At 30.8% G+C, this 26,872-nt stretch overlaps 1 protein-coding gene and 1 long non-coding RNA gene across 17 annotated transcripts in view; one reads left to right on the top strand and one right to left on the bottom strand.

Annotated features, from left to right (window-relative positions):
- Positions 1 to 26,872, bottom strand: part of LOC145265525 (uncharacterized) — a 56,051-nt gene that overhangs the window by 28,506 nt on the left and 673 nt on the right. For 6 of the 16 annotated variants that reach the window (XM_080121451.1, XM_080121452.1, XM_080121441.1 and 3 more), the window contains exons 2-5: positions 7,814 to 7,957; positions 5,481 to 5,558; positions 2,928 to 3,072; positions 1,727 to 1,836 (exon numbers count right to left, since the gene is read on the bottom strand). In XM_080121451.1, the coding sequence (XP_079977577.1) occupies positions 1,727 to 1,836; positions 2,928 to 3,072; positions 5,481 to 5,558; positions 7,814 to 7,949 (469 nt within the window). In that variant the 5' untranslated portion in view covers positions 7,950 to 7,957. Of the gene's footprint in view, positions 1 to 1,726; positions 1,837 to 2,927; positions 3,073 to 5,480; positions 5,559 to 7,813; positions 7,958 to 13,349; positions 13,480 to 14,961; positions 15,016 to 15,097; positions 15,205 to 23,501; positions 23,651 to 25,453; positions 25,657 to 26,872 lie in introns of those variants that run through there. The other 10 variants (XM_080121440.1, XM_080121449.1, XM_080121445.1 and 7 more) reach the window with 6 other exon arrangements.
- Positions 15,179 to 21,610, top strand: LOC145265528 (uncharacterized). Its single transcript, XR_013864661.1, has 2 exons — positions 15,179 to 15,279; positions 21,383 to 21,610. It is a non-coding gene; the product is annotated as an uncharacterized LOC145265528 (long non-coding RNA).

The raw sequence follows: 26,872 nt of genomic DNA, 5'->3' as shown, positions 1-26,872 counted from the left end.
TGTAAACGCTACTAAGGAGGAATATGTAGGTCTATATACGTATTGCATACAACTCCATTAAAATGAAAGAAACTTGTTTGCATTTAGTTTCCTCAAATAAAGCGTTTTAAGCATTTTAAATTTAATGCAGGAGTTTGAAAACAAAAGTCAAATTTTGCTTACCAAAAGTGTAAGACTCTCGCAAAAAGAAATATTACTGCATCATAACTTGAATCAGATGTTACAGAAAAACTAAAACTGTAAAATTAGCATTTCAAAATAATTTCACTTATTTGTATTAGGTTGAAAAGAAAGTTCTTGGGAATTTAAAATTTTGATTTTTAATGATGTATTTTCAAATAAATTTTCATTATAATGCCTTTATTTTATATATCATTTTAAAGAGCGTTTTTCACTAATCGTTTAAATTAAATGCTTCATAAATGTAAACAATATCAAAAACGCCTTCAGCGACTTCCTAGCAAGTATAATGCAAAATGTTTACGTTAATGGCATAAATACACTTGTTTTGGATTGGCAAAATCGTATTAATTCTGATAGTGCTTATTTCGATCAAAAAAAAAAAAAAAAAAAAAAAAAAAAAATTTGTTTGAGCCGAGATATATTCATCTGAATTTAAAAGTTAAAAAACGCAAGAACTTTCTCGTTAACCTGATATTAAATGACTTTTGTAAAAGCCAGAATATTTCAAAATGCTGGAGTCTTACACAAACATGACAGGCATTTAAAAACAAAATAGACAATACATGTATATCAAATTAAAAAAGTATATATTAAAAAAGGTTTTGTGTAATATTTTGATTAGAAAAAAGAAAAAAATCAACTGCTGTCAAATTTACTTCATTTCAGAAAAATATTCAGTTGAGGAAAGGAGTGAAATGTCACAGCTGACTAAACATGATCTGGGTATTTAATGGGTTTTGCACAAAGAAAGGAAGGAAGGAGGTATTTATATAAATAAAACGGTAACTCGAAACATTTTCAAACTGTAGAAAACTCTTAGATTGATAAGAGTCAATCATCATTTAGCCATTCCTTCTGCAGATAACCAGAACGAAATGAAAACAAAAAAATTTCACAAGAATATTACACCTTGTTCAGTTCTTGTTTGCATTTTTATTAAGGCGTGGAGAGGAGGGGGGGGGTAAAATAATTCATTGTTGCCCCCCACCCTTTTTTTTAAATAATGAAAATGAAGCAAGGGTTAAGACAACCAACTGCTTGATGCACACGATAGAATAGTACATTAGCCAATCATTGTGACAAAAAAAAAAAAAAAAATGAAAAAGGAACCATGTTTTTGTATTTACCATTAAGCACAAGAAATAAGCAATTGTCTTATTAAAGTGACACAATGGATACAGAGTGAAATAAAATATTGGCCAGTTTTAAAAAAAGCTTTTTTTTACAGTTTCAAAAGGAAAAGGAATATCAGTCTGCTTGTAGTGAAACTTCCCCCACCCACAAAACGTCTTAAAAGGAAAATTGCTGTGATAAAATAAAGTTTTTCTTTGTGTTTCTCTTCCATCCATAAAATTAGTTGAACTTAAGAGGATTTGCCTCTAGTTCTAAATTCGCAGTAAGTTAGGATTGTTCCATATCAAGAAAATATTTTCTACAGTAAATATAGTCTTTTACTCAATTATTCATATTTTTAATTTACAAAAAAAAAACAAAAAAAAGAAAACTCAATCTCCAAAACTAAAATAGCCATCTTTTCCCTTACCTTCTGATGGGGGTTCATATACAAAGGGTTTGCCATTGATTTGCATTGGTTGTAATTTGTTGAACACAACTTCTGCAGCTTCTTCAGAGGGAAATTTCATCCGCATGTACCTTCACATTAAAGGAGAAATAAAACAAAAATGCCATAAATACATATCAGTAGAAACCATTAAAAAAAAAAAAAACTTTTGAATAGGAGTTTCGTCTCACCTTTGAAAATATTTTGTAAGGTCAATTAGTTTTTAATAAATTTTCAAATGTTATAATTTTTCTTTAAATAAAATCATTTAATCTTTCTTTTGAGAGTTTCAGTGCAAGACTTTTTCAAAAGATTGATTTTTTTTTTTTTTTGTCAATGATATTAACCTCGAGTAGATACAAAAATGTCTTTCTATTCAAAATTTGTGCCAATTATGCAAACACAGATTTCAGACTTTATAATAAATGTATACTTTTCTTTTTAACACGAGGGGTCAGCCCCTCATGATTAATACCACTAGCAAAATGAAGAGAAAAATGGTATTTGATAAAAAGCTGTCTTACATGGAAAGTCTTGGGAAAAAATTATTTCATTCATTTAATAAAATTATAACATTATTTGGTTTTAAAAAAACTTTCCCAGAAAATCTGTTCTGCTACTTTTTTACTCATATCATGTTTAATGTTTGTGCAAAATTTCAAAAAAATTCCAAAGCGTAGTTATTGAGATAAGTGCAGACAGACAAACGGACACAGGTGAATTTATAGGTACACCCTCCTTTTGTCGGGAGACCAAAAAAATATTTCCAATGAAGATATGGTATTTGTAGAGATAATAGATAAATAATATATTTATATAACTTCAATGAAGTTATGAAAAATGGCCAAACATTTACGGCATTGTTCTAGTACAGAAATTAACCACTAAAGTTAGAGTTTATAGAATGATCTTGTGAAAAAAAAAAAAAAATCTACCTTTTCAATTGAAACCAAGTGGCTAATTTCCAGTCAATATTTGGCAGTTTGTAAAATTCCCAAAATTTTCGATGATAGTCCAAAGAATTATCAGTTTTCTTTTAACAGTTTCTTCTAATTGAGTAAAAAAAAAAAAAAAACAATTGCTATATTGAATAATTTTCAAACTAAGGCAGAAATAAATATTTTCCAACAATCAGCCATGATAAATTGCAATTACAAAAAAGACTTTTTTTTTTTGTACTCACCCTTTCATCACACCAGTTTTCGCTTTAACATATTTGATATTCAAGCAGGTATCATCCCAATAATCGGACAGTTCACTTGACATAACCACTTTAATGTCCTCCAGTTTCAATTTGTTAATTGTCAACAAGTTTGGATACGGCCTCCCTAGATAATGTAAATATTTTGTGAAACAGAAATAAAACGAGTTTCATTTACAACTATATTAGTAGATATAAATGGACTGGAAAATATCTTAAATCTATCTATGAACATAGCCTGTAATTTTAGCAAGAAATAAAAAGAAAGAAAATTCTCTTAAGCTTAGCTTTAAACTAAAAAGCTTAGAGTCTGACTGTTATGGAGTCCATCACATGAATAGCACGATTAGTGCGGAATGGCTTTGAGTGTGATGATGGGGGTTAAACAAAGGTTACCAGTGATATAGATCAGACCCATTGACTTCCCTTGACAATGCGTACACCTTCATGCAGCAAGGAGTTACTAGACAGGTCAGTGAGCGTATTTTGAGTGCAAGCACATACACCTTAATATAAAAAGGCGAGAGCATATGTGCTTAGAGAACTTAGAGTTCAGTTCGAGTTTGGAGTTGATGGTTTAAGTCCGACGGACACAGTCATCAGTTATTCTGAGAGGATGGGAGACTTCTCGTAGAAGAGACAGGAGATTGTGATGTATGGCAGATAAATTCATAGAAAGATTCCCACCCTCTTAAGGATGAGCAGAAAACAGGGGGTGGGGGGGCGACTTTGACCATGAAACGAATAAAGTTCCAATTGTCCAGAAAAATATGAGACTTGCGTTTGTTGTTATGCATGAGAGAGCTTTCATCAGGACACAAACCACTCGACAACACGATCAAGAGATGTGAAGATATAAAAAGGTACATTCTGCTTTTATTTTATAAACTCCCCAAAAGGGTTGATGTGCCCTAAATATGAACACTGACTCAAAATAAGCAATCTACCTCCCACGCAAGATGATTTACAGATCATATAAAATCATCCTCACATTTAGTTTATCAACTTTAACATGTTTGATGATTAATATTAAGGTTTCATTAATTATGATACATTTTAGTCTTAGAAAAATTAATGTCAATCCAGATATGGAGCATCCTGGGCAGTAAGTTTTACGTTCATAAATAAGCAGCTTAGCCTTTTCAAGTGGACTGAGTATGTCATCTACATTAAATGACAGCAGTGTGTGTGTGTATATATATATATATATATATATATATATATATATATATATGTCTACAATTATATAAATGAAACTTTTTGCGTGTGTGTGTGTGTGTGTGTGTTCGTTTCTTATAGACTCCGAAATGGCTGAACAGATTTTTTTTTTTTTACAGAACTTTAGTGTATAATTCTGAGAGTGATTTTAGTTAAGTTTTGTCTCAGAATATCCCCGATAATTACCGATAGTCGAAACCATTATTTTAATTTATCATCGGTAAAGCCATTTTTTCCCATGTTGTCGTGTAGCAACAATGACAGAATAACGGGCAGTGAAAATTCTACTCTGGGTAAGTTTATAGCGTGTTTTTTTTTTTTGCATGACATGGTCTGTAGGTTCAAACTCCGCACGTAAATTTCTTCATTTTTTTTTTTTTTTTCATTAACTGCAAAGAATTTTATAATACTTGAAAATTTACATATTATTCTTTGCATGACATGGTCTGTAGGGTCATAATGTTTTTTTTCTTGTTAACTGGAAAGAAGTTTATATAAAATAAATTTATAAAAGAAACAGTAGGTCCTCTAGAGTACAATGTATGTGAAGCTTCCTCCCGGGCGATTTCACGGATTTCAATGACAATAAAAATATAGTAGTGTGAAATATTCGTTGATCATTCAATCCTGGGCAACGTCGGGCCTCCCTGCTAGTATATTTATATATATATATATATATATATATGCATACACATTTACTCCAGTAGAGCAGACAGGGAGACCAATTAAGTTTTTGTGGATCTCCGAAACAGATGAGTCTTATAATTAAGAATCCGTTGTTTGATGGAGAAAACAAGCATCATTATACCCTTTCTAAATAAAACATTTGTTTTAAACTGAAATTGTGTTCATGTACATGCTATGTTTGGCAGGAGAATCCTTTTGTTAGATCAGCAACAGAAACCTCATGACTGTCACTATGATGTCGGAATCAAACATTGAATTTGGACAATGAGCAGACGATCACTGCTCCTTTCGCAGTGAATGTATATAAATCCAGATTAACACTAGAGAAGTCAATCCACAAACTTGTCATCCAGTGGCACTTGTCTGCAGATTCACTAATGTAACAAGATTCTACCAATAGTTCAATCCACTCTTACTTTACTCAATTGCATTTATAAAAAAATTAGAGAAATGATAAAAGTTTGGCAAACTAGTCTCAAGTGAACCCATGGAAAGTAATGTATAAAATAAGGATAAAATTACAAAGAAAACTTTCATGGAATCTTAATTGACTCAGACAATTCTACAAATCTTTTTGTTGAAATCAGATTTATATCAAACTCATCTCTTCGGAAAAAAATGCAAACTTACTTAAACTCAAAACACTGTCATCCTCTTCCTCCTCTTCTTCATCTTTCTTGTCATCCTTTTTTTCTTCATCTTTCTTTTCTGTTAGGAAGAAGAAATAGAAAATGCATATTTCAAAATCCAAATCGAATTAAAAAAAATTTTTTAAATTAAAAATTAGTATCAGTTTTCTGTTGCAAGCAATTATGTATCTATGCATTTTAAGACAGGCTTATAAAGACACAAAAATGGCTCTTAGAAATAGGCCGCGTTTACCAAAAAAACATTTTAAAAGATAAATATATTATTTTGTAATTATATTCATTAAGTTTCCTTCAGCTTCAATAACAGAGTTTATGCAAGATATAAATTGTCTACATGCTAGTAGACACCAATTACCTTTATACATAAGACATTACTCCAATAATGGAGACTTTTAGAGATTAGCGTTAACGAGGCGCTCTTATTAACTTTTTTTTACTCAACTACAACCCACACACGGTAGGAGGTAAAAAAAAAAAAATTAAAAAATTGAAATCTTGGAAGCTAGGCAAACAAATTTTAGAGGCAATGTGAAACTGAAAATCTTCCACCATTCATTTGTGTTCAATGCATCTATTAGCTCCGATTAAATGTTTTTCCTTTACTTCCAACATAAAATGACTTTTATTCATCACATATGACATGTTCCATCCGATATTTTTTGTCAACAACATCACAGATGGTTTCTTCTTACACATGACATTCTTTTGCAATCAACCTCATGAATCTTCTATGTTTACCACCAATGGGGTGCTGTACTTGCCGAATATATTTTAGGTATTTTATAAAATGCTTCCTACAATTTGACAATGGTGATGCTTTTTCATCTTGAGCCTTCAACTTTGGAAATCAAAGATCAGGCAACATTTAAAAATGGTTCTACTTTGCAATCAACCTCATTGATTTTCTGGGATTATCATCAATTGTGTGCTGTACTTGCCAAATATATTAGAGCCTCTACTAGTGTGTCCGCAATGCCTATGGAGCACTTGATGGAACGCACCCGGGCTATCATCAGAGATGAGGACCTGGGGGAACCAGTTGTGATGGTGACAAAGACAGATACTTCTTCCTACCTAGTTTATGATCATGAGATCAGGGGGGGGGGGAAAGTAGTATCTGTCTTTGAACTTACAATGTCGTTTACAGTTACTAGGTTATTGTGTTACTATTGCGAGTGTTGGTGATGAGTGAAGTTGAATTCGATACAGATATCTCACTCCTGATGCAATTCTCTACCTACATAAAAGCCAGGTATGGCCGATGATGGAGTACTGTTGCCACATCTGGGCAGGAGCTGCTAGAAGCAGCTTATCCTGCCTTAACAGAGTTCAAAATAGACTTTGTAGCTTAGTGGGGGATGCACTTTTCTCTTCCCTGCAACCTCTTTCCCACAGAAGAGATGCTGCGAGCTTGTCTCTGCTTTATCGTTATTTTCATGGCAAGTGTTCGTCTGAGCTTCAATCTATGGTCCCCTCTCACCAAACTTTCACGAAAAACACTCGGATAGTCAAAACTACTATCAATAATTTCCTACACTCTTTATCTGTGCCTAAACCTAAATGTAGATTCCATGAACAACGCTTCTTTCTTAGAACTGCATGCCTGTGGAACTCTTCCGTTTTCCTGCTTTCCAGCTGACTACAATTTGATTGTCTTCAAGTCCAACGTAAACAAGTTCTTGATGAACTATGCCCCTAAGTAATCCCATTTACAAACTTTCCACTACTTATGTATACCCATTAACCCTTATCCTCGAGTGGCCTCCGGGCCTTGATAAGTGGTGACTCCTTTGTAAAAATAAAAAATATATATATATTAGGCGTTTTAATGCAATCAGTGTGTCTAAAATGCCTCCTACGATTCGACAATATTAATGAATTTTCATCTTAAGTCTTTAACTCTGCCAACGAAAGATAAAGCAACATTTCAAAATAGTTTCATTTTAAATTTCTATATTAAGCTTTTTTTTTTTAAGAAAAAGTGTGCTGCTTCATTTGTTGTGTAGTTATATGGACTTCCATTAATAATTCTGAAATACAGAAAGTCAAATAATTTCTTGACACAATTTTCACAAATCCTACTCTCATCTCAGTCATATCAACTTTGATGCAAATCAAACTACACATGAAATACAGAAAGTGAAATAATATTCCTGTTACAGTAAAAAATAATTCATGTTCTCAAATGCCTAACACACAATGTATACGTAAATATTTATCCCATTTTGTTTAATATGCCAGTTTTATATGCTGGCACTACACACATGCACAGGTCTCACTTGTTAAATAACAAAAAGAAGTCTTCAGTTTTACCTGTTTCAGCAGTGGAATCTTCCATTGGGGTTTCTTCATCTACGTTACCATCTTGCTCAACAACATTAGTCTCCATCTCATTGGAGTCTTCAACTTCATCAACGGAAGCGTCAGCTTGGTTTTCATCTGCAGACATCTTTTAGGCTAACAAAAAGAAACAAAGGGTTCAATTACATAAGGTGAAGAAGGCCGGAGAAAATAGCAGCCAATAATATTTTCGTTTTCGTACATATTTTTACTGGTACCCTTCTCTCTTGAAACAATGAACACCTATCCAACACAATTTATAGTGAAGCAAGGGTTGCACAATCTAACTGCTTCGGTCCATTGGCAATGAAAATTCCAAGATAACTTAAAACAATAGAGTTAAGTGAAGAACTGGTGCCATTTCAGAGTTTTGCTTCTAGAATAGTTGCGCTACCAAGGCTTGAAAGTATAGTCTATCCTATTATTTTTTTGAGAGCTAAGCAGCAAAGGCATTCATGTCTTATCCAAGGGTATCCATGAAAGCAACTGTGAATAATTTCCAAACATGCAACATCTAGTATTCCTAAATAGTCACCCATCTTAGCACTAACCAGCTTAATATTGCTCAACTTTGATGAAAACCATTGTTTCAACATTATGTAACTGACACACAATATATTGCAGCAGGAGGAACCGTGTTAGGTGATAGGGGGGAAAAAAAATGATATGACCTTTTCAACCTGACCAGTTGCATGAAAAATGTCACAAATTACTACAGAAAAAGAAAATACATTACACCTCCCCTACCCTCAAAAAAAAAAAAAAACTATCTCCTTTTTATTGATCTTTTTTAATAAAACTGAAACCCAAACTAATGATTAAAATAACACAAGATAATGTGTGGGTGGATATGTATATATATATATATATATAGTTTGATAAAATTATTCCTCCAGTTTAAATTCATATTTATTTTAGACAAAGATATTTGGAATACAAACAATTCGTATAAAATAAGGCCTTTACAAATTTCAAAATTCTTACAATTTTCACAACCTTTTCAATGGTTCATTGTTAATCCTTGAGAAATTATGCCAAAATTGTGAAAATTACGATATTGTATAACAAAAACTGTTTATAAAAAATAGGAGAGTCAAAACTAAAGCATCTAAAACAAGAAATTAAAAAAAAAAAAAAAAATCTTGCAACTTCAGCAGCACACAAAACAATTCTTTAATATAGTTTTTTTTTTAGAAGCAGCAAACTTTAAATCAACAACTATTTTCTTTAATTGCAGATTTGGCAAATATCGGTCATTTTGAGTTAAGCATGGTTTGACAATTCATCATGGAGACTGATACCCAAGAGCATTTGCAAATTGTGCAAATTTATTTTATTTACATTTGATGAACAGAATAATTTATACTTGAACGAATAATTTCATGAACTGGACCCATGCACAACCTACTTTTTTGTGCAAATTTAACCCCATTAGATTTTTTTTGAGGGATATGAAAAGTCTCATGTCTACATTGATAAATCAAGCACAATAGACCACTTAAAAGACAACATTTGGTGTGCTATTGCCAAAATACAACCTAATTTAATGTGTAGAGTTTGAAAAAATTCGACCTTTATATTGTTTTATACGTGCAAACCATGAGGACTAGATGCACAAAATCATATTTAAATTATAAATACCAAAAACTCATCTCTGGAAAAAAAACACATTTGTATAATAAAAGTATTTTTTTGTGATTTATTTCAAGTTTTATAGGCAAGTCATCCTTAGAATTCCAGTATTTGAGTTTATCTGAGAGAAAACAAGAAGAAAAAAAAAAAAAAAAAAAAAAAAAAACTGCTCATTAGTAAAAAGCATTTAATTTCATTTCTAATAAAATAACCCTTAACCACTCTCACTTTTGGCAAAACAATGTTTTTTTTTCATTTTTGGCAATAATGGGCACACTAATGACTGCTTTTAAGGAGTCCGGCCGCCCTTGTAAGAGATATCTGGTGTGCTATAGGGTGGAACGATAAAAGTGTCGTCCTAAAGAAAACAACACTACAACTTTATTTTAAAATTTTATTGAAAAAAAAAATCAATTTCAATAAGTTGATTATATAGTAGAGCTGATATCTATTCAATGTAGCCGCCTTCAATCACCGCCTCGATACGAGTTCGGAACTGGGAGCATGGCGAACACTCGGTGGATGGCATCAATTACGCTGGCTTTGGTGTTGTAGGAGATCATGTTGGTGGTGTTCTTGACGTATGACCAAACGAAGTAGTCCAGCGAGTTCAGATCAGGGGAAAAGGGGGACCAATGAGAGAAGGGTACAAAATCTTAATACTCCCTCCCAAGCCTTTGTCTCTTGGCATTTGAAGCCAGCACAGAGTCCTGCTGCCACACCCAGCAAAGAAGCGCAACAAAACTGACCAATTACTTACAGATTTTGTTATTTTTGTATTTAGTGCTAGCCATGTTTGATCTCAAAGCACTTTCATTTTGATCCAAACAAATGCCTTTTTGCATACACAACAATACGCTTGTCAACAATCATATTTACATTTGCTGTGTTCATTTTACTTTTAAATTTTGAATTTCCAATATTGTGGATACAAGTGTTATGTCCCTTTAACACAAAACTACCCCATGTTATTATATGGAAAACATCTGGTAGTTTCCTGATAAAGGGACATAACTCTAGTATCTACAATAATACCATACAATTTCAGAACAATTTATTTTTATTTATTATTTTCAATATTTAAAAATTATTTTAATAGTATTTTTATTAATACTTAAAAAAATAATTTAATAGTATTTATTTGGATTTTATTTTTAATATTTTAACAAATTTTTACTGGATATAAAGAATATGATTTTCAAGGCCTTTTCAGAACATTTTCTACATTTTCATGGATTTTACAAGATAATAGAAATAAAGCCTTTTCAAGGCAAAAGTAAAAATTCAAGGACTTTTCAAGCCTGTGCAAAACCCTGTCTTATCATTACTCTTCAAAATATACTACTCCCAGAAAACATTGCTCTTAAAAAATGTTACTAATAGAAAATTTTAATGGAGTGGGAACATAACTCTTTGAAAACATTGGAATTGTAATCTTGTTTGTTCTTAGCATTATAGACTTACAGCCACCACCTTCTAATATCTATTTGGAGAGAAAAAGAAAACAGAAATAAAGTTTTGGTTTTTTGAAGAATAATATTGAATAATATGATTGGAGATACTAGGATGTGACCAGTCAATTGATCGGATTGAGCCTTTCCAATCGCCCATCTAGTCAAAGTAGAAGAATGGCTCAACCACAGAATCTCATCCTAAAGCATTACAGGTCACCCACCCATGGCTTACAGGTGGACCCATTTTAGGGAAGTTTTACCCCTTTGTATCTGGTTGCAGTCTGCAAATTCATGTCTGTCTGAGGAACGGTCTACCAACCTACTGTCAATTTTTTTATCTACAGACTTGAAACTTGATAAATGGGTTATTCAAACTTGTGGAACAAAATCGATTTGGTTTTTAGCCAGAAAAAAAAAAAAAAAAAAAAAAAAAACAGCTGCTATGAGGTCAAAGTTGAAAAATTGAAACTTGGTAAGTATAGATTCATGTTTAACTGCGTTAATGTGTCAAGTTTTAATATGCATGTGTCATTAACTTAAATGGTAGCGAATAAAGCTAGAGAGCTTAACGGTTTGGTTTCGATTCTAGCTGATGGCACCAAGGTCATTTTTTTTTTTAAATTGAAATCACTACCATATTTTGGGTACAATATAATAATCAATAGAGAATTGGCTCTATAATAATAAATACGAAATTTGCATAAATTAAAGTATATTTTAGCATATTTTATGACCAGGTAATGTCAGGCAGCTTGCTAGTATGTACATAAAGTTTCAAATGATAATATTGCAATGAATGAAAGTAAACTTCAAAATTAACAGGTTGAATATTAAAAAAAAAAATAAAATTTAAGAAAGTTTATTTCGCAGCAAAATAAAATTGTTTATCATGCGTAAAAGATGGCCGCCATAGAATTACAGTGCATAATACAGGTCTTTTTATATCTACTTGTCTCTACAAAATTTAAATTAGATTTTCGTATTCAGCAGAGTCGAAAACCTTTAAAAGTCATCATTTTAAAGAAAATTGTGGAGGTGGGGCCTAATGTAAAAATTTACTGTTTTTATTTGTTTTTTGTTGTTTTTTTTGTTTTTTTTTTTTTTTTACTAAAAACACAATAGCAGTTATAATCGATGAATTTTCGTAATTTTTGGATATATTTTCGAAATGACAATTCTAAAAGCAATATATTTTTTTAAAAAATCGATTTGTCGATTAAAACTTAAGCACCAAATAATCAATAATGCTTGCGGGTCAGGAAATAGGTGAACCCAACTCTGGCATTTCGAGGGTACGTAATCTCGAGTAGGGATGGGGTTATAAAATCTCATTTTTCCCTTCGACAACATGGAGTGGGGGAGGGGGTAGATTTACCTAAATAATTGGTATAACGGAATATGGTTTTGTTCTGCTCCCAGGTGGCCAACCTCCCAGGTATTATTAGAAAGGAGGGACTCGTTTATCAGACTCGGCAAATTTTGTACTCATTCAGTGTGAGCCTTTTGGAGGTGAGCTGTCTGTAATGCAATGGGAAGGTAAAAAAAAAAAAAAAAAAGGATAACAAATTGCACTAACAGTTAGGGAAGGGAACTGATACCTAGTAGTGTTCAGTGTTGGTAGAAAAATAGTTGAAGAGACCAGCTGCTGCTGCTGCTGTCGATAAATTACTTGGGGGGAGAGGAAGGGCTGCTACTGATGATTTTTATCGATTCATTTCGGGTTATCTAGCCGATTTCATTTAAAAAAAAAAAAAATCAATAAAAGAGAATGACTTTTTATTTATTAAAAATATTCATTAAATTTACATTTTTTAATATTTCATTTTTTTTTAAGTCTTGAAAGATAAAAAGGTAGGTAGAATACGAACCGTGCTGCTGCTGAAATAACGTTATTATTTAGAAACCCATTCTTAACATGAGGTTAGGGTTTTTTTGCAATTAATTTGTACTTACTTTCATCTAACAATCTCATAGATAACGGAAAAATTGAATTTAACTTGAAAATCCGGTCTATAAAAAAAAAAAAAAATACGATCTTAGTACTTCCCCGAAAATATTTTAACTTTAAAATTTTTACTTATTAGACATGTTCCCCATTATTCTAACGGATGGGGGGGGGGTCTTAATTTCGGAGAACTCGACTAAAGTATTTAAAAAAAAAAAAAAAAAAAAAAAAAAAAACAGAACCAAAAGTAATAATCCAGAATGTATTTATGCTTACATTTTTTTTTCATTCCATTTTCAATATTCGATTAATAATTTAACGTATATTCATTCATTTGAAGCGAAAAAATAAACACGCATCTAGTAACTTTATTTAATACATGGGATGTCAATTAAATGGAAACCTTACGAATGTAAGCATGTTAATGTTTGCAACAGCAGTGAAAGAGAAAACATGAAAAATAAGGGTTTCATCTCACCAGAACACAAAATTGCAAACATGGCGACACAACACAAAAATAAAAAGCTGTCAAGCATTATCTTAGTCAAATATTAAAAGATTCTGAAAGAACTAAACTGGAGTGCCCATAACAAATTTTTTTATAAACTACAAAAAAAAAAAAAAAAAAAATGCACGGAAACTTTTTTTTTTTTTTTTAATAAAAAGAAACCAAAACTATGTTTTGTTTATTTTCCATAATTGACTAATGGAACGACAATCGGTTTTAATAATAATAAATCACTGTAAGACTATCGATCATTTCTGAGTAATAGGTAGGGTCTTTTCGTCTTCACTAAATACTTGCCAATAGTAGTAGTAATACTAAAATGGCAGCCTCTCCCCCCCCCCTTCCCTAACATTCAATATGCCGGTGAGCAACAACAAAAAAAAAATTAGGCCGTCTACAACTACTATAATGTACTTGTAAAAATGAAGAAATTTAATCAATTTCCTATTCTTTTCATGTTTCGTTGGGGGAGGGGGGATAAAATAGGTGAACATCTTAGTCATTCCCGCTTTTACATAGATTTTATGTACATATAAGAAAAAAAAATGGCACAAGGCCCAGACGGGCAGAGAAAAGGTGGATAAGGTTTGATCTTTGGAATGTAGAATGGTGGATTAAAGCTTTGAATAGTGTTTTTCAAGAAGACAGGCTGGAAAAAGCGAGAAGGTTTAATTCAGAAACGTTTAGTAATTGCATTAGTCTAGAATGATCACTCCTACGACCAAAAGCGCTGATCCTAAAAAATAAACTACGAGCCGCGTGTATTTGTAAAAGGTAAATTTATTAGATTAGAAAAAAAAAAACTGACGAACCGTAAACAGAGCCTAGACCAGTGGTTTTCAACCTTTTTTTACTCATGGACCCCTTTTCCCTTTTTATCTTGGTAGACCCCTTCATAACTATTGGTCATAAGACAATACTCTATTTTTTACTCATATAAATTTTGAGGTTTTAATAATCAAATAAATATTATATAATTAAGATTTATTTTTAAATGAAAACTAATTTAATGCAAGTAAAGTATTTTACAACAACTATAATAATAATAATAATAATAATAATAATAATAATAATAATCTAAATTAGAATGATAATTCTTTACCTATGGACCCCCGAATTATTCCGTGGATCCCGGTTGAGAACCCGTGGGGCCGTGGCCTAGACCAAGACCATATGTGGAAGCAACCCCACATAAGTTATTGGTCAATGTAGGAGGGGAAACCCTTCATACCAATTGTCACTATCCAGCTCCCCTACTCCCCGGGGAGCCGGTCCCCATTTCCCCTTCACTCTCCACATTAAAAACCTGCCTTGTGCCTAATTTGCTCAGTGGGGAAGCAAATAAATACCCTCCTCCTACATAGATGCAAACACAGAAAATAAAACTAAGCAGGAGAAATTATGACAGGTATAATAAAACATGCCCTTCCTTAACCTCAGTTCAAAGTGATCATCGTGACGTACGAGTACGACAGTAAAACGAAAAGCTTATTTTTAATTAAAAACTGAAAAATATTTTTTATAACTTTTATCGTCGGGGATCAGTTTCCAATTAAAACGTTCTACTAAATTGAACACGTACTTTGTGATCATCACAGAAAAATATTGCGACTCTTACGTGACCGGTGTTTATTCCCGTCTAAAAAAAGGGGGGGTACGGAAATAGGCTATTTTGACCGAAAGCGTTCCAAAATAAATAAATAAATGGCCGAAATCACCTGGTAAATAAAAATTTCGAAATATGAAACGTCGGGCACTCGGGCACATGAAACAAAACACTCGGCTATTGAAAGAGAATCGTTCATTTAACTCGAATGAAGGATTTTCAATAGTCGAGACTCGTGTTTCGTTTCATGTGCCCGTGCCCGACGTTTCATATTTCGCAATTTTGATTTACCAGGTAATTTCGGCCATTATTATTTATTTATTTTTATTTTATTTATTTTTTCGGACGCTTTCGGTCAAAATAGCCAGAAATATTTGTATCAAATGCTAAAAGTTAGATCCGTTGAATTGTCAGATGTTTTTATTCATAAACCCATTCATTTACAGCATACCCGAAAACCTGTAAAAGTCATCGAGTTGGAAAAAAAGTAAAAATTTATCCTACCCCCCCTCCCTTTTATTTAGATGGGAATAAACATCGGTCGCGTAAGTGGCAATATTTTTCTCTATGATGGTCACAAAGTAAGATCAATTTAGTAGAAAACTTGAAAACCGATTCCGACGATAAACTTTATATATATATATATATATATATATATATATATATATATATATATATATATATATATATATTAAATTTGAAAGTTAAGTTTGTAATCGATGAGATTAACGTGAAAAAAGGTGGAAAATATATAAATTGTGGAATTTAGAGGGGGGGGAGTAATTTCCTAAACGTCGGCGAAATTTTGTATTGTGACCATTTTGAATGGGGAAGTTACTAAAAGGAAAAGTTGTCCTATAAAACATTGTAAAAGTATTAATCTTGCTATAGGCTTTTGTTTTAATTTGCATTCCAAACAGGTGCGTCTGCGTCATAAATATAGTGCGAAATGAGCGAGATATTTTTCATATTTTCAACGACTATAAAATAAGTTAAAGCATAAAACTCATCCTGATGTGTTGAAGAGCTACTTATCTTCCCTTTTGTAACATTTATTTCTTGTAAATTTTTCACCCCCATCCCCTAGTTTTTATTTATTTTGTTGTTGGCCATTATAAAAAAATAATAAACAAATAACGCTAAAAAACATTTAGTTGTGATGTGTAAAAAAAAATAAAACAAAAAGATTGAAAATCTAAATCGCGATCAAACTAATAATTAAATTAAAACTTTAAATTGTATAATTGATTCTTTTACAGAATTTGAACCGAACAAAACTGACTGGCCGAACTAAACATAAAACCTAGGTTAAGATTAAAATCATCTGCAGGTCAATTACAGCAGCAGAAAAATTTTGTGCAACTACTACCAATGATTCCAGTGCCTCATTTTTTTGGAACGGGGGGGGGGGGAAATTCACATTATAAACTAATCTTATCAATGGGGAGGAGGTAAACAAGCTATCGTTAAAAATATTTCAAACAGATTATTTGGGGAGCAGCCAACGAACAAACAAAAAAGGGTCTAATTTCAAATATATAACAAATAAATGTCATCAAATGCAAGAGTACCAAGTTATTCTTCTATCTACCTGGTAGAAGAGTAATTTATTACCTAATCGACCTATCTAGTTTTGTGTTTTAACGCATTATAAAGTTTTTATTATTTCGAAAAACAAGTACTGTCGAATGCTAACTCGGAACTACTTGTTTTCAGTTAAACTGACAAGAAAATGCAGTCTTCAGAGTGTGTAATGGTTCAAAACTCGAAAAAAAATAAACTAAATATTGATAGAAATCCACTCAAGTTTCACTGTGGCATTTATTGAGTGAATTTCTATCATTTTGTTTTCATGATTATCGAGATTTCCTAGTTGAATGTCTGATGTCGGCCATCTTGTTGGCGTTCTAACTTAACTCTGCAGTTGTGGTTCGAATTAAATAGACGTTTTAAAACACGTTCAGCCACAAAACTTATCCAGGTAGACAGAGTACCTGTACGAGAGTGTCCCCCTCCTTAAAAATAGTTCATTTTTTCTTTTATAACTTTTTTCCGGCGATTATCATAGATTACAGACATAACTAGGCACGGCCAAAATGGAAGGAGTAATTTTTTTTTTTTTTTTTTTGACGGAGTCTCTCTTTCAAAAAAATCTACCAAAAATACAGTAATTATCCAATCAATACGAAATTTTCACCGATTATTAAGTGAAGAAATCGTGTACTTTTTTTTTTTTTTTTTCATAATCGATATTTTCATGCATTTTCTTTTGCCTAGATTCTTTATTTGTGGGTACAAATATGTTTAAAATATATTGTATTGTGGGGAGGGTGAAAAAAACTACGCACGTATCAGATTTTAAGGTTGAAAATCCGAATTTTGAATGCGTTTTATTTTTCATGTTTTGAAGTGTGAAATTCGTTTAATGTGTTAATAATATTTCAGATTATAAAAAAAAAAAAACATTTTCATTATTTTTGCTTAAAACACTACTTTTAAATCTTTGAAAAGTAATTTTCTTTTAGTGAACCATATATTGCTAATATACTATTAAATAGAAAATGCTTTGAAGAATCGATACCAAAAGAGAAAAAATCGATAAATAACTGCGCATTTTTCTAAAATAAAGTTTTGGTGGTAAATGAGTTCAAACTACGAAATTATACGAAATATTGTTAGAAACTCATTCAATATATATCAGCCTATGTGATGGTAACATATTGGGTGGGTTTCTAATAGTATTTTGCATAATTTTTTAGTTTGAACTCATTTTCCCAAACTTAACGTATTCAACAGAAACATCGCCGCCATTTGCCTTTTTCAAATATATCGATAAACACTTTTTCGAACTGAATAAACATTTTAGGTTTGTATTATTATACACATAGATTCGAAAAAAAATTGTCAAAAAAAACAAATATATAACAAATAAATGTTATCAAAGGCAAGATAAGTTAGTTTTCTACCTAATTGAATATTTTTTCTGTGTTTTTATTTAATGTAACACGTTTATTTGGATCGAAAAACAGTATTTACCGATTATCTGAACTCTGTTTTGATTACGTAAATTTAGGAAAACTGTACAAAGACACCCACCGAATATCTATCAGCCTATGTTACAGTAACATATATTGAGTGGGTTTCTAACAGTATTTTGTATAGTTTTTTTTAGTTTTAACTCATTTTTCCAAACGTATTCAACACTATGTCGCCATTTGCATTTTTCAAATACATTGTAGGTGTGTCAGAAACTTCGTGAAAAATATTGAATAATTCCACCCCCTGTCTTCCCAAGCTTATAACTACTCGAAAAATGTAATTCAAACTCTAATTTTTTTTTCAATTAAAGGGGCAAGGACCAAGGTTTCATTAAAAAAAATTTTTTTTTTAAATACAAATAACGTTTAAAAAAAAAAAAAAAAAAAAAAAAGCTTTTAAACTTCGGACTTTACAGGTAAATTTTTTTCGTTTTAAATTAGAATATATGGGTTTGTATTACTATGCACATGGATTCGAACAAGTTGTCAAAAACAAATATATAACAAATGTTATCAAAGGCAAGATAAGTTAATTTTCTACCTAACTGAATAATTTTTTAGTATTTTGTTTAATGTAAAGTTTATCTGGCTCGAAAAAGTGTTTACCGATGTTTAGGTGTATCAGAATTTGTAGGAATTTTTGACACCCCTAACACGAAACTGCGAATAAAATATAAAAAACTCGTAATTTCTCTTTTAAAGGTGGGTTGTTTATTTTCTTTATGGAATATACTTAAAAAATAAACTATTAAAGTTGTATAAAAAGTAATAGAAATATATATTTTTTTTAAACAGTAATGAAATTAATTGGATTTTACGAGCTCAGTATTTTTCAATTTTTAAACTTTAAAAATCTATCAAAATTTTTCTTTTGATTTTATTTTTACGATATTTTCAGTGTCAATGTGAAATTTTATGCTCTTTCCAATAAACCGAATATAATATTTTAGACAAACGTTTTTTTTTTTAATTCACGCCCCCCGCCCTATTTTGAAATGTCTATTAATTAAAAAGTAAATAATTTATGTGCCAAAATTGTATATATCACAAATTGAAGATAAAAGATCAATAAATAATATATTCGGGTTTGTTTTACCATACAGATTCGAAAAAGTTATAAAACAAATATACAACAAATGTTATCAAAAGTTACGGTACTCATGCACTTACTGATCCGTGCTGAAATAATTTTATTATTTAAAAAGCCATTCTTAACATGGGGAGGGTGTTTTGTACCTATTCTGTACTTTAACCTTACAATTGAATAAAAAAAAAAATAAAAAACTTTAATTAAACGTGGAAATACGATTTTAAAAAATAGCGCAGATCACTCTCTGCATTAGCACCAAAGTTACTTTTCTATCTAACTGGATAAGTTTTTAGTGTTTTTAATTTATTTAAAATGTTGGGTTGAAAAGGGTTTGTAAATAATAACGTTATTTCAGCACGAATCAATAAGTGCATGCTGCATGAGTACCGTAACATTTATTTGTTGTATATTTTTTTTTTTTTTTGACAACTTTTTCGAATCTGTGTATAGTAAAACAAACCCAATCAAATTTTAATGAGATCGATCGTATATCTCCTGCCATCTTGTTTTTATTTCTTGCACCAGGAGTCGGGTGCGTCAAGGGAGATAATTCCATCACCGCTTAGAGTTTATCAAAATAATTTGACGAGATTATTTTGAAACACGGACAGAAAAAAAAAAAATAAAATAATGGTACTTCACGGGGAACGTGGAACCTGCGTAAAAGTTTGGGGGTTTTTATGGCTGCTCTAGGTGTGTCAGAATTTGACACCCCTAACACAAAACTGCGAATAAAATATAAAAAAAAACTCGTAATTTCTCTTTTTAAAATGGATTATTTATTTTCTTTATGGAATATACTTCCAAAATAAATTATTAAAGTTGTTTAAAAAATAGAAATATTGAAAAAAAAGAAAAAAAAAGTGTTTACAAAGTGCCGGCGCGCGTTCATACAGTTTTTTTTTTTTGTTTGTTTGTTACGTAATGAAATCAATTGAATTTTACGAATTAAATTTTTTTCAATTTTTAAATTTTAAAAATCTATCAACATTTTTCTATTGGTTCAATTTTTACGATAATTTTCAGGGTCAATGTGAAATTTTATGCTCTTTCCAATAAACCGAATATAATATTCTAGACAAGCGTTTTTTTTTTTTAATTCCCCACCCCCATTTTGAAATGTCTATTAAAATGAAAATTGATTTTCTCGCCTCAAATTTATATATCACAAATTGAAGAGAAAAGATCAATAAAGAAAATAAGATAATTTAAAACAAACAAAAAAGTTAATTATTTGCAAATTTCCTGTAAAGTTCAAAGTTTAAAACAGTTTTTTTTTTTTACCACGTTGAATTTTTTAAAGTGAAACCTTATAATCTTGTTATATTGTCCAGAAAATTTCGTACAATTTTTTTCTATTTCATTCAATGTTTTTTTCTATTTCATTCAATGTTTTTTTTTTTTTTTAGATATTAAAAAAAAAAAAATCACTACATAAAAAATAAAATATATTAAATCAAAAACTCAAGTATTTCTTTGAGAGAAGAAAAAAAAATCGAAAATTCGTCGAGTGTTTTTGTTTTTTTTTAAGGCAAAAACTGATAATTAAAAGGTGATCATTTTTCAAGTACGGTGACCCATATTTTCACACACAAGCTTGACGGCTCACGCGTATGTGTTGTTTTTACGTTTTATAGCCCTTTTATCCATCCGTATTTCAAAACCGCAAGAAAGACAAGAAACATCGGCTTGCTAACACCGGTTAATGCTCACGTAATGGTGGTCTTTTCAAATGGTTGCTTAAAAAAATTCTTTTATTTAAAAAATACATGCAATATAAAATATAAATATGGACAAATTCTCATAAATGAAGAATGGAAGCATCCATTGATTAGTATTTTATATAGGCAAGTGATTTTTTAATTTATATATATTTATATTTAGATTAAGTTAAAATTTGTTGAATTTTGTTAAATCTTTTTTTTTAGAGAAAACCGATTAAAAGAAAATATTGTATATTTTTTTATAAAACCTTTTATTATTTTAAAGTTTAGTCCTTGCTCCTTTTATTGAAAAAAAAATTAGGGTTTAAATTACATTATTCATATTGTTATAAGCTTCGAAAGATAGCAAGTCTAATTAAATAACTCCTTTTTTAATGGCAACTTCTGACACTCCTATGGCTGCTCCCTGAAATGCGAAAAGTTTTCTTTCACTTTCTTCGTAGATATCTCAGACTTTTTTTATCATGCGTGTATTTATTTTATTTATTTAATTTTTTTTTTTTTATTTCTTTGATTAAATTTGATTCATACTTTTATTTTGTTAGGTTCTGCCAAAACATTGAAGAAAGGAGCGTGATCCCCGGATCCCGTGGCGTCAGACTTGTGTTAACTATACAAACTAATGAAAAGCACAATCGACAATGATTTTTTAAAACCTTTGTTTATCTTCAAACTGCAATTAATAATTAATCTTTGTTATAATTCTGTTAGGTTTTAAGATTTACAGTTTAACGATTAATAATATTATAAACATTTGTATATTAAATATGAAATACGATTTTACTAAACTGTTCATTTGGTTAATTACAGGTTTCCATACTTTTATTTGGTAAAAAGAGGCATTATATATGAGAGTGGTCTATAAAATGTTTATTATTTGTGCATTAATATTTTAAAATAGGTTTTAATCTGGCGATAAAATAGCTGGCAAGAGTCATGCTTATATTATAACTTTACATTTAAAAAAAATTAAACAATTAAAAATCTATGTTGTAACGGAACATTTTTAAATAATGGAATTTTAATCATCTTTTAAAAAAAGATCAATTAATTTTTAGGAAGTTTCTTTTTCTTGGCAATTCAACTAATAATAGTATATGTTGATTAGAAAAAAATGCTATTTAAAAAAAAAAAAAGAAACTTCAGAGTGGATAGATAGGTCGTTAATACGATTCGGTAACCGAAACATGTGTAACTAAGCAGATAAATCGGTAATAAAAAAAAAAACATTTGCTCTGCAATAGTATTGAGCACTTTATTCAGGTTTTTACTAATTACCATTTTTGCTAAATATATATTCCGGTTTGTTTTAAAATTCGTCTGCGTCTGTTACTTTGTTTGGATTAATTTGGTGACTGCCAGTCGAGCTACGGAATATCCCGAAGATCCGGGTCAAATTCTGCAAGAGTACCATATTTTGTAATTTTGAAAAACCGCAAAGGGTATTTCTGTAGTTTAAAGCCCGTTTTTCCGTAAGTCTCGCTCGGCAATGCCCGGCGAACAATGGAAACCGCCCGATTTTTGCCGAGTGAGACTCCCGGAAGAAAAAAAAAAAAAAAAAAAAAAAACGGGCTTTAAACTGCAAAAATACCCAGCAAAGTTCGTTTGCATATTTTAAAACTGATAAACATTAATCAGAAGTGACTTTTCCAGGGAATTCATCGTCAACCCCAAATATCAGTGGACACTGGACGTGATATTGTAAAACACAGACGGAACTTGATGAACGCCGCATTTATTTCAATGAAATAATTTCCTCGAATGCTGAGACCCCATTTTCACTTTTATCCAACGCAGTTTTGGCGAAGTTATTAAATGTCAAAGAACAAAATGTAGTCCATTTAGCCCAGTTTTACTCAAAATCAAAAATAAAACCAGGGAAAATTCAAACGATTTTTTCAATCCTATTAAAAAATGGGTGCATATGCACTATGTTACCGTGCTGGGTTTTTTTTAAATCGTATTTTCAAGTTAAATTAGAGCTTTACGATATCTTATTTTTATTAAATTAAGCAGAAGTACAGAATAGTTACAAAAGTCCCAACCCATGTTAAGAATAGCTTTCTAAACAATAACGTTATTTTAACACAGTAGCAAGTGCAGAAGCACGAAAAAAAATGTATACACGATTATTTTGAATAAGGAACTTGTGCCGTTTGGCGTTTACGGACCGTACTATCTTTTAGATAGGATTTAAAGTTAAATTCAATTTTTACTGTATCTTTCATTTATTAAATTGTTAGGTAGCAGTATAGAATACTTAAATTCCTTCCCTACCCATGTTAGGATGGGTTTTTAACATTATTTCAGCACGATCCGTAAACTGGAGAAGTACTTTCAATCATCTTTCTCCATCCGCAAAACGCTAATTAAAAGAAATTAGATTAAAAAAAAAAAACGTAGGAAATTATCTTCCAACATTAAGGAAAAATCCTTTTATTATTTCTGGAAAGAAGCCGGCCGTCTTATTGGCGAAGGGAGGCGAATAATAGAAACCAATCAATTGAGTTAGTCCATCATCATCGGATGCTGATCAGCCGGTTGACTGCAAGAAAATGGAAGGTTCGTTTTCCAGGCGGAGTGCAGAGACTCTGCACTGCAGAGTGGCTGCTTTTTTTTTTTTTTTTTTTTTTTTTTTGCGTGTTTACATTAAAATATACTTACCCCAAAATAACAGCAAGTACAGAAAAAGAGTTTTTACTTTTAAATGAAAAGAAAAAACAATTTGAGACCAGACCTAACATAAACTATATAAAAGTAGAGAACTACTAACGACTACTAGTAAACAAATTAAGGATGGGGAGAGGTGGATCAGGGTTAAAGAAAAACTATGATAAATTTCAAAAGGTTTTTAGAAATGCAAGATGAAGATTTGTTTACATTAATAAGAGAAAAAGGGCTTGGATAAAGAATTGTCTTTTAATAGTTGGACGAATTCAAATCCCCCCCCCCATCACACACACACGATCAAAATTCTTCGCCATTTACTTGTCTATGATGACGCCAAAGATTTTTACAACAGGAGCGAATGAGAAAAATGGCACTTGTGCGATTTACGGATCGTGCTGAAATAATAGGATTTAGATTTTGTTTATTATTATTATTTTATTTATTTATTTTTTTACATTGGAGTGGGCTTCCAGCTTAAATAATTCCATATTTTTCACCTAGCAAATTTAATAAACAAAAGTTTAAAAAAAAAAAAAAAAATGCACATTGCGCAAGTTGCACAAATCGTGAAAAATATACATTTTCTAAATACTTTTAGAAATAAAAATAAACCATTGTCTCTCCTTCCCCTCTCTTTTGCATTTAAGCTTTAATAATTCAGTCGATAGAAAAGCACGGCCACCGAGAGCAGCCACGATAGAAGTCGGTATAAAAACTATTGCCGATTTTGGGTTGCATCAAAAGTAAAAAGATACTGAGCATTTTTTTTTTTTTGTTTGTTTGTTAATTAATGAATTTAAGCGACTCAACTACTTGTAACTGTATATTTTGAAATGCGTTCGTTCGAAATTAAAGTTATTTTGAAGTCGGCAGATAGAAAGTATAAATTATGAGTTTAACTAAGCTTCAAGATCAGATTTAAGTATCCTGGTTCATTTGTGCTATATATATATATATATATATATATATATATATATATATATATAAAACCGTAAAAATCATATTCATACAGAATCCTACCATATCAAAGAAAACCTAACTTCGATTTTTTGTTTTATATTTCTTCTTTCTAACCTGCCTTTTGAAAACGACTAAGGAGTACTAGTAGTATTTGTCTTGCAAATGTCTGGACAAAGTAGGTGATTTCTTGGTTCATTTGTACGATAGAGACCGTTAAAATGTCTCGCTGAATTAGTATTTCTTAAATTACATTTCTAATTTGCTTTTATAAATTAGAAGTCTTATATATATATAATATATATATATATATATATATATATATGCAAACTATGGACCGTGCTGAAGTTATTTGGAAACCCATTCTTAAACATAGGAGAGGAGGGCGTTTTTTTATAACTATTCTGTACTTTTACCCAACAATTTAAGATGCAATAATAATTCAGTTTAAATTGAGAACCCTATCTATATAAAAAAAAAAAAAAAAAAAAAATTTAATAGCACGGTATTCTGCATAAATACGTTTTACGCTGATGGTTATGATTAATTTAAATTATCGACAAGTTATTTACCGATCTTAAAGATTTGCTAAGACTAGATTTTGAAATAAGGTCAACATCGTCCAGCTCCCTCAGAAAGGAGGGGGTTTTGGATGTATATAAAAATCCGTCGGTATTAGCCGATGAGGGCATCTCAGGCGATAGGCATTTCTCTCTGAAAGGTGGAGGTAAAACCTGGGATATCGGTCTCTTAAGCACGAAAACTATCGACTAGGATTTTTTTTTTTACTTTTTATAGTCATTAATTTCCCTAAGAATTAACTTTGTTTCACATATATATATATATATATATATATATATATATATATATAATATTTCACCTCCCGAATGCATGCGTACAAAATTAAAATAGACATGTTCATATCACCCTTTTGCTAATATATTTAAAAATAAAATGATTTAACAAAAAATAAAAAATAAATATCTTACTTGCGTGTATGAGGGGGACAAAAAAAAACGGTTTTTAAAAAAAAAGCGTTTAGTGATGGAGTTGACCTGTAAAAAAACTGAATGAGTTCGAAGTTTAAAAGATTACACAAACGCCGGTTACGAGAAAAGGGGGAGGGGCTTATTCTAGCCAATCAGGAGACGACATTCGGCGAGCAACGAATTATGACGACTACAACTACTATGTTATAAAACCAATCATCATCATTGTATAGAGTAATATTAGAAGTGATGTTTCTCAAAGGGAGATAATCTGTCCGATCATTTCTGAAATCGATCTGTTTGTCCCTATTTACTTACCTCCCCACGAGGGGAGAGTAAAGAGAAAAGTTTAGTTTTAAATGTGAGAAAAATCCAACATCACCAATAAGGGGTGCTTGTTTACATTAGTGATCTTTTAAACCAACACATTTCAGGTGAAAACATTACGTACTTATATGCCATGGCAGAAATTAAAATTCCAGAAAAATTATCCAATCCAATAAAAATTACAAATAAAAATTAAATTTATCGAATTGCCGAGTTTTAATGTGGAGGAGCTGTGCTAATTCAGTATGACAAACTTATCTCCCTTGACTTAAATTAAGGGTCCGCCATTTTAAAATAGACCGTAATTGTTAAAATATATATATATATATATATATATATATATATATATATATATATATATAGCATTATGTATGTATGGATTATTTTCATCGTTTTTGGAATTTATACTAATTTTGCCGTGTCACCTAAGTACGTAATGTAATGCATAATTTTAACAGATCACCAAATGTTAACAAGCATCAAAAAAAGCATTCGAACATCAATACGTATTGTTTAAAGGTCGCAGTTAAAAAGGAACGCAACGAAAATGGCAGAAAAAAAAAACGGTTTTATATTTTGTTGTTTTTTTTGTTGTTGTTGTTGTTGCTGTTAAATAGTAATTTATTTTTAATAGATATTATGAAATGAGGAATCATTTCGGATGAAAATTCGTGTTTTGTTTTTAGATAAACACGACATCGGGTTAAATTTGGTGGCCGTTTTGGGTTTGTTTTACTGTACACAGATTCGAAAAAGTTGTCACAAAACAAATATATAACAAATAAATTTTATCAAAGGCCAGATAAGTTACTTTTCTACCCAACTGGATATGTTTTTAGTGTTTATATTTAATGTAACATGTTGATTCAGCTCGAAAAACATACAGTGTTTACCGATGTATTGGAAAACTTAAAATGGCAGTCGACTCTCTCTTTGAGGCACTAAGTTTGGGAAAATGAGTTATAAATAAAAAACAGACAAAATACTGTTAGAAACTCGCTCAGTATATGTTACCGTGACATAGGCTGACATATATTCGGCGGGTTTTTAACAGTATTTTGACTTTTTTTTATTTATAACTCCTTTTCCCAA

The sequence above is a fragment of the Euprymna scolopes genome, chromosome 40 (assembly GCF_053919585.1).
Source record: "Euprymna scolopes isolate OS-2025 chromosome 40, ASM5391958v1, whole genome shotgun sequence".
Classification (NCBI taxonomy): domain Eukaryota; kingdom Metazoa; phylum Mollusca; class Cephalopoda; order Sepiida; family Sepiolidae; genus Euprymna; species Euprymna scolopes.
The sequence above is the reverse complement of the archived record's forward strand: the minus strand, read 5'-3'. Positions and strand labels throughout refer to the sequence as shown.